The 9,463-nt window shown below is 47.3% G+C and overlaps 1 protein-coding gene across 1 annotated transcript; it reads left to right on the forward strand.

Moving 5' to 3' along the window:
• The first annotated feature begins 8,120 nt into the window (after positions 1-8,120).
• On the forward strand, positions 8,121-9,220 carry LOC119341372 (stress response protein nst1-like). Its single transcript, XM_037613246.1, has one exon. The coding sequence runs from the start codon at positions 8,201-8,203 to the stop codon at positions 9,188-9,190; it is 990 nt and encodes a 329-aa protein (XP_037469143.1). The 5' UTR covers positions 8,121-8,200; the 3' UTR covers positions 9,191-9,220.
• Positions 9,221-9,463: the final 243 nt, after the last annotated feature.

Here is a 9,463-nt window from a genome sequence, read left to right on the forward strand (position 1 = left end):
AGGCATGGTCAGCGCCATTTGCAATGGTGGAGGAGGACGCTTCAAGCTCTAGTGAGGTTGGGGCATTGGTTTGTGTCATTGATCGTCTGCATGGTGCGTCAACGATTGAGGTGATAGATTTTGAAATGCAATTAACACGTCTAGATTGCATCAAGTCCAAATGGATTATCTCATCAACCTGTCATATAGTTACATATGATGATCAATTGTCAAACTTTATAAAATTTGAGCAAGTTTGTAGAGAAATTTTATTTACATCTAGAGTACAAAATCCATATCATTAGACGATACACCCTGACACGTATTTTTATATTACTAAAGTTTGACTTTTAGAAAAATTTAAGGGCACTACATTGCATATGAAACTAAGGGAGTAATAAGTGAGTGATAAACTTGAGAAAGATTATAGGGAGATTATATATTATAATTTAAATTCTGAGGGGTCCGCCTTGCACGCTAAGATTAGACTTTCTCAAGTTGCGTTTTTTTTCCAATGACGTTCCGATAGATGTGAACAAGGTGGCCTTGTGCGGCCGGCGATTGATTGAGCTAGCTTGGCTGCCACGATTACCATGCATAGCAAGCATTCTTTCTTCCTTTCTTCACCTCCATAGATATAGCTTCCCCCCATATCCATTTAGCCTCCCGCACAAAGATCCCTAAACCTTTCGTCACACATGACTCCATGAATGTAGCATCACGTCCTCTTTACACGTGAACGTACGCCTGATTAATTCCAACCAAAGGTTTGCTCGTTTTGCAAGTTTTGAATCAACCATACATTCCATTTCCATCCATCACCATGCCATGCCAAGTACCTAAATATATACACGATGCATCATGCCAACCTTCCCATCTCATCTCACCTAGCTCTCTCGATCACAATTCACAACCACCATCAACCAGCCAATCCATCCATCACCGTGTCCACCACGAGTCCCTGCCTACGCTTCCTCATGGCGGCCGCCAACAACACCAAGCAGCAGCAGCAGCCGGCACCGAAGCCGGAGTTTGCCAACGGCGAGAAAGCCAAAGCGCTGGTCGACCAGGAGAACCTGGCAGCGGGAGTGATACGGGGCACCGAGGAAGTGAAAGCCAAAGCAGAAGCCACTGGCACGGAAGCCAAAGCTGTGCTGGAGAAGAAGGCCACGGCGTGCAGCGGCTGGAAAGAGCGTGTGGCAGGGGGGCTGGAGCAGCTGACGGACATGAAGTGGGCGGACAGCGTGGTGGAGAAGGCAAGGAACAACAAGGAGGTGGTCGCCATCGCCATCGCTGCTTTCTCGCTCGGCTTCTTCGTCTCTCACAAGTTATTCAGGAAGTGAGCACCACATATACGAACAATGGATAAATATGTACGGGAGTAAAGATACATAGTTGTGTGATTAAAGTGTACAGTGACAACAGAACATACATGTAAAGACATTTGTGCAAGTAAATTAAAGTATGTACACTGACACTACAAACATAAAGTCAATCATCATATTTGGCTAGCGAAATCTTAGCATTTCCATTGGTGAAATCAACCAGAGATTACAATACTCGTGCCACATACAGAGCAAAACTCACCTGCAGTTTGTTTGTAGATAGAACCATGGCTGTCGGCCAGCCATCACCGATCTGGTGATTCGTTGCATTTTGGACCATACCTTCGTGCCACTAGGAGAAGAGGAGAAGAACTCATTCACATGAAGAAGTGCTCAAACCTTGGCCCGTGGAGGGCGAATTCCGCCTACGTTCTCAACTCCTTCATTGCACGTGTGCGTCGCCCTCGTTGCGACTCTATCAAATTACTTTTGTGGATCTTCAGTCCTAGGCCCTAGCTAGCTCATGGACATCGTCTAGTGCGGAGCAATCGTTGGTGTCTGTGTGCAAGGAAGAAGAAAGAAGAAGGAAAAAGGAAGAAGGAAGACAAACATGATGAGAGGTTACCATGTGGGGTCAAGCTGGTTTGAGGGATTAAGTTTAGGGGATCTGCTAGCCGAGAAAAAGTTTAATCCCTCAAAATTATTGACTTTTGGGGATAGGGAGAAGGTTTGGGAATTAATTTTAAGTGATATGCTAGAGATGCTATTAGCTCTGATGGATAGACTCATCAACCTCGCTTTAGCTCCCGCTAATGTGCTGTTGCATACGGATGTGGTATATTGTGCCACATTAACCCTATTTTCTTTTGAGTTTGTTTTGTACTTCATCTCAAAATAAGTGTCTTTGATTTAGTACAAGTTTGACATTTTCTCCTACTTCATCGATGAAAATTAAGCCCCAACTACTTATTCATCTCACAAGAATTTAAAGGACTTAAGCTATGAAGGAACTACGAGAAGAGCAAGTCAAGCTCCTCCGTTGGCAACATTTGCCCTATTACAGAAGCATCCTTCATTGCATCCCTCAAAAGTTTAATCCCACAATAGGGCCCGGCAATCATTAATACTGCCGAGTGCATTCTATCGAGAACTCAGTGAATATATCAACAATGTTTGCCGAGTTTCTACCACAAACAACTCAGCAAACCTGACCGTCAGAATGAACGTGCCGTTAACGAAAGTGTCACGTGGCATAAATGTTCACCAAGTTTTTGACTGCCAAACTCGGCGAAGCCTCACCAATAGAAATAAACCACATGGCACAACACATTACCTAGTACAAAAAATCTGCCGGGTTCATCATTCAGCAGAACAGAGCAATTTGTTTGCCGAGTTCCACACTCGGAAAACATATAACTAATTAGGGTATGTACAATATTAGGTCGACCCAGCACATAAATGTTTGCCCAGGATCGACGTTGCAACATAATATAACAATCAAACACAATAACAGTATTGTTAACGAGAGCAATCTAATCAGCATAGGTACGTCATTAATCCAAATAACAATATTGATACAAATTAGTCCATAATGTAATCATGAAAAATGTGGACATATCAAACACAAAGTGCATAGGTAAAGAAGAGTTATATATTCACAAGCGGAATAGGAAGAAACAGGCCTATGGAAAGGCATGCCTAGTTTGGTACAGCAGCTTGTACATCGACAGCCAAAGCAATCTGCGATGTAAATCTATTAAACAAGAATAAGGAGTAGTTACTTACAAAGGTGGGTGGATGCACAAGAAAAGAGGCAGCAAGGGAAAAAATGTGGCTATAGCATCATTTATGAACATTGCGGCTAGGATATGCTGCCATGGCAGCAAAAATAAGCCATTTCAATCATAAACGACGCAATGGCCGCAAAAATGATTGTTTCTTGCTTTGAAATTTGTTATCAAACCTGATTCAAGTTTTTGGCGACAGCGGGGTACCGCCAACAGCGTTGGAATGGCTAGCACATTGTGAACCTTGTAAATATATATAGCTCCAGGGTTATTCAAACCAGGTGACATAGGGACCATCTTCAACTGCATGTCGTGGGAGGTTAAGACAAGTTCATTTTATATAGTAGACTATGAAGGGCAATAATGTTTTCATGAAAGTTTTTAAAGACAACTCATTTGGCCGAATGTTGGCGGTTGAGTGAGAAGGTCCGGGGGGGTTGGTTCTGTGCAATACAAAGACGCTGCATATTTTGCCCATGAGGAAAGGTTACATATTCTACCAGAAGGCGAATGCTATGTAATGAAACTAAGGCTACCATGAGTGCATTATGGGCAGGATCTAACCATCGTAGCCTCATGTTGCGCCATCAGCGAGGCATGCCACATAGTGTCATGTTACGCTATTAGAGTGCCATGTCAAGCGCCATGGATCACCTCTCCTCCGCAAGCTTCCCCAAGAGCCTATCTTCTATCCTTCTCGAGTCTTCCTTCCGTAGCCTATTTTCCTCGTCTAGCTGGAACTACAGGTAGCCATAGCAACTTCATAAACTTTGCAGTGGGAATATGGAAAATGCATAAATTGATGAACGAGAAAGAACAGAACCTTGATTCCCGACAACGCAGTCACTATGTTTGAGCGAGGGAGTACCGGAGTACTAGAGCTAGTCACGCGCGCCTTGTACTCAGAGAGACTGGGAGTGGAGGCCGTATCGAGGATCTTGTTGCCAATGAGATGCCGTCCACTCGGCTTGCCGTGACCCGCCGGCACAACTAACTGTGGATCAATGTCTTGCTGATTGGGTTGAAAACCCTCCCCATACGTTGCCTTTCTGGTCTCAGTGTATGCAAGGATCTTATCGCCAAAGTGTGGGTTCATCCACTCTTCGCAGTCACGTCCCCTTCTGGACATCATCCAAGCTTGCATGGTGTTGAGCTTTATACCCAAATTCTCTGACTGCAACAAGAAGCAACGAGATGGAGTGAGCCTCAAGATAAATAAGACTTAGAAGCCGACGGTAATGTATACCTTGATTTCCCTGTATTCTATAAGGTTCGATGAGCCTTGATGATGTGATGAGGCCCCCATCAATTTTTAGCACGCCCGGCGTTCTCTGTGAACCTTCCTCCACTGTTTACTTACCCACTTGTCGACGATCATGTCCCAGCATGGAAACTCTGAGACACACCAAACGGGAGGCACCTAAAAAATTAAATGCATCAAGTCATGAGTTCAATGGAATGTTAGTAATGTAATGAATAATTTGGCTCGATGTTACTTGTACTGGTCAGATCGTGGAAACAAGAGGACGGCTTCTTTCTTCGTTAGATGCTTCTTGCGGTACTCTGCATAGTATGCGATAAAGGCCTCCATGCGTGCCTCATAGAACATACCCTTAACAAGCGACTTGGCAGCATTAGTGATATTCAAAGCTGCTTGATTCTCAAAACCCGGCTCGCAGATAAAGTAATCCTGCATGTATCTGCGACAGATAAGATCACGCCATGGGTTAAGTAATTTGGAAGCCATAATTGTAGAGTGATGAAGTGTGATGAACAACTTACCCCACAGCTTGAATTTCACTCGTTCGACTACGGTTCTATAGGACTTGTGATCTAAGTCCTCGGTATCATCCGCTACTATGTAATGTTGCCATGTCCATGCTGGCTCCTCGTTCCCATTGTATTTCACCAAGCCGGGGAAATGTTCCCTAAGAAGAAGGCCAAGTATGTCGTTGGCCATGCGGCCGGGTACTCTTGCGTAACTCTTTTCTAGTCTTTTTCCAATGTCTGAAAAATTAAAATATCAGTAATTTGTATGTGTTGAAAAATGCAAGGTACGTAATTCATACCAGCATAAAGATGCACTTACTTTTTTCCTATTAGCTGGATGACCAGTTTTACCTTGATCGGCCGCTTGGGTAGTCTGGAAGAACCACGCCTCCAAACGTTCACTGACTGATCATTGCTGGCAACTGTCCGTGATTCTTCGTCACTGGAGTTCATCTCAAACACTGACCATGTTTCAGTGTCCGCCACCCTCCCGTCCTTGTTTGCATACATCCCCGGAAACTCATCATCCTCATAGAGATACCCGAACGAGTCGGGATCCTCCTCGTGCCTCTCAATCTCCTCATCCCTCTGTTCCCGCAACTCGGGGTCCTCCTCATGCCTCTCAATCTCCACATCCCTATGTTCCCGCAACTTGGGATCCTCCCCATGCTCTAGCGTCTCCTCATCCCCACTCTTATCCTTCACCTCCACACTCTTATCCTCCGCATCCCTCGGATCTCCTGCCTCCTGATCCTTAGTCACAGACTATCGTCGACTTTGGGTCACCACCACATAGCCACCCCGGCCATGTCCTCTACACCCCTTAGACCTGCATGTTAATGTGTCAACGGGAGCCGTGCTCTGCAAACTGCTACGGGCACTCTTGCCCCGTCCTCTACCCCCCTTCTGCTTGGCGGTCGTGTCGGTTTTTTCCTTTGGGAGTCTTCCCCGTTTTTTGGGTACTTCATGAGGTTGAGGAGGTTCCTTATCTTTTATGTTCTTTGTTTTTTCGTATACCACATTAATACTCATATCCGCCCGTACGTTGCGGTCCTCTCCCACTTTCTTCATGCTCCAGTCACTTGCAATGATAAACAACAAACGAGTTAGCAAAGATATAAATGCAACACAACATATTCAAATAAGTAAGCATATATAACATATGTGAGTTAGAAATATGGCTCATTATTGCGATCCCTTGGATCATAAGTCCCATTATTATTAGGATTCGTTTCACCATCAAAACTCTCATCATCACTACACTCCCAGTCGTCATCCAGAGGACCCTCACATACATTGTTGCCAGCCTGTATTTTCATTAGCAATTCCACATTAGAAATAACCTCGGCAGTGTCCTCGTCAGCTTCACCATCACCATCACTTTGTACTTCAACATATTTAGGTATCGTCAAGTTGATCATGAAATCCCCTTGGATCCCATCTTCTTGGTAGAACTCTTGAGAGGATGTGTTGGGGGCATTGTAGTCGTCCTTTTCTGGGATAGATGGTTTAGTACGTGGAGGTGCATTGTACATCATATACCATCCTTCAAGCTCTTCTACAGTAGTGCGTGCATATGGGAGATACAAAACTTGTGTGGCCTGCTGAGCCACAACAAAGTTATCCTCTCCTTTCATTATGGTGTCTTGTAGAATTTCAACTTGCCCAATTTTAGATGTCCTTTCACATTAATTGGATCGAACCAACGGTCTTTGAATATAATGGGCTTCAGAGGGGCACTCCCTTCGAAGTGAAGTTCCCATATTTCTTCAGTTTTCCTATAAAAATCTACTCCATTATCCCCTTGATTATACACTCCGCTATTATCTGTCCTTGAATTGGGCCTAGTTTGATCATGCTTTTATGTATGAAAGCGATATCCATTCACGTCGTAAACCTTAAATGACTGCTAGCGGGGAGAGGATGAGCCATGCCTTGGAGCAAGCTGGGGTGTCCACGTGTCCGGGAAAGCAAGCACAGGCACGCGGGATGGCTGAACCTTCACCGGCGACGACGGGCAGCGACATGCGGGCATCGAGCTAGATGGCACCGAGAGGCTTGGGGAGAGGGGAGAAATGACCAAGGGCACACCTATAGCATGTACATGTGCACCTGAGCGACGACGGCACCCGGTGGCGGAGCACATGCTCGCGGCGGGGTGAGCTCGTGGACGAGGGGCTTCTTGGGGAGGATGTGTGAGGCTTCTTAGGAACCCGACATGGAGAACCGGAGCTTGCAGGAGGAGGAGATCATGGCGTGGCGGCAGTCACCGGAGTCAACGAAGACAGTCTGGGCGTCAGCGATTTAGGGCCTCCGGCATTGCTTCCTTTGGTGTGGTTTACTATGATGGCGAGGTGGAGCGTCTGCACATGGCGAGCTATGGAGGAGGCCTATGCTGCCACGGGCAACCCGTGCTGCTCCCGACAAGCTGCAGCAGGATTCCCTCCTACTGGCGCAGCAACAGGGACACCCAGCCGGCACAGCGACATAGACATGCGTGTTGTAGAGCCCCTCAAGAGCTAGCTCGGCGTCATCACCGCCGGTGCACCCTAAGTCCCTAAGTGCTCGATGAAATGCCCATTAGAGAGAGATAAAGGAGGGAAGAAGAGTTAGGATGAGTAGGATGGAGAAATACTGCCATTTGGACTATGACCTGTCAAAAACATACCAAGTCAGCTCGAAAACGGCTTTAGTTGTGTTGAGGGACAAAATTTGTCCGGTATTAAAAGTTTGTGGTGCAAATTGTCTGGTTCCTTAGTTGAGGGACTAAATCTAGACTCCATCACAGACTGAGGGATGAAAAATATACTTTATTGCACTTTCTGAAGTTTTTTTTTTCAAAGATGTAGTCCGCCTCCGATACATGTGAAGGATCGAGCTGGCCTTGTGTTCGGCCGGCGATCGATCGAGGTAGCTTGCCTGCCTCGACTACCATGCACAGCAAGCATCCTTTATTTCTTTCTTCACCCCCATAGATAGCTTCCCTCCAAATCCATTTACCCTCCCGCACAAAGATCCCTGAACCTTTCCTCACACATGACTCCACGAGTATGCTATGGGCCTATGGCTACGCTTCTTCTTCTTCTTACACTACATGAATGCATGCAGGATGTACGCCGAATTAATTCCGTCCAACGATTTCCTTCTTTTACAAGTTTCGAATCAACCATGGCAATGGCATACCAACACGACCTACATAAGTACATATATACACGACGCATCATGCCAACCTTCCCAACTCATCCCACCTCGCTCTCTCCCCAAATCACAACCACCATCAACCAGCCAATCCATCCATCCATCATAACGTCCACCACGATTCCCTGCCTACGCTTCCTCATGGCGGCCGCCACCAACACCAAGCAGAAGCGGCAGCAGCCGCCACCGGTCGTGGACCCCAAGTTCGAATGGGCGGACAAGGCCGGCACCTACGTGCTCCGCCTCAGCCTCGAGGGATTCAAGAAGGGCGACTTCAGGGTGCAGGTGGACGGCGCCGGCAGGCTCACCGTGAGCGGAGCGAGGCCGGGCGCCACCCCGGGATCCCTGCACAAGGTCTTCCAGCTCCCCTCCACCGCCAGCCTCAACGACATCACCGGCCGCTTCGAGGCGGGCGTGCTCACGCTCACCGTGCCCAAGCGCGGGTACTCTGGTGTCCCGGCGCCGACGGGCATCGAGGAGATTAAGACGGATAAACCTAGTGTGGCCAAGGAAGACGTCAGGCCGCCGCCAAGCAAAGACGTCGCCGGAGGTGAGAAGAAGGCAGCCAGCGGCGACGACAGCATGAAGTCCAAAACCATGCCCAAGGAAGAGGTCGCCAAGGAGGAAGACGCGTCCAAGAAGGCCGTGGACGAGGCCACGAAGAATGCTCAACAGCAGAAGCAGCCGGAGGAAATCAGCAGGCACAAGGAAGAACAGCAAAAGCTAGCACCAACGGTGAACAAAGAACAAGAAGTGAAGCCTAATGCTCCCCATGCCGCAGCGCCGGCCACACACGAGATGCCGGCGCCGAAGCCGGAGGTTGCTAACGGCGAGAAAGCCAAAGCGGTGGTTGACCAGGAGAGCCTGGCTGCGGCAGTAAGACAGCGCAGCGAGGAAGAGAAATCCAAGGCTGCTGCCGCTGCCATGGAAGCCAAAGCGGTGCTGGAGAAGAAGGCCACGGCATGCAACGGCTGGAAAGAGCGCGTGGCAGGGGGGCTGGAGCAGCTGACAGACATGAAGTGGGCGGACAGCGTGGTGGAGAAGGCAAGGAACAACAAGGAGGTGGTCGCCATCGCCATCGCTGCTTTCTCGCTCGGCTTCTTCGTCTCTCACAAGTTATTCAGGAAGTGACCACACATACGAACAATGGGTAAAGATATATAGTTGTGTGATTAAAGTGTACAATGACACAGCAGAACATACATGTAAAGTCATTTGTGCAAGTAAAGTATTTACATTATTTTTTCTTGAAAAGAAGGTCATCCCGGCCTCTGCATCGGAAAGATACATATGGCCACTTTACTAGAGCAAGTTCAACAAAAATAAATAGTCTTGCTACAACCGAAGTTGGCAAAATCTTGGAATGTCCATTGGTGAAATCTACCAGGGATTACAAATACTCTT

Source organism: Triticum dicoccoides, chromosome 7B (genome assembly GCF_002162155.2).
Source record: "Triticum dicoccoides isolate Atlit2015 ecotype Zavitan chromosome 7B, WEW_v2.0, whole genome shotgun sequence".
Lineage (NCBI taxonomy): Eukaryota > Viridiplantae > Streptophyta > Magnoliopsida > Poales > Poaceae > Triticum > Triticum dicoccoides.

What these genes read in the sequence shown, in the direction of transcription:
- LOC119341372 (XM_037613246.1), top strand. Translation starts at nt 8,201, where the DNA reads ATGGCGGCCGCCACCAACACCAAGCAGAAGCGGCAGCAGCCGCCACCG.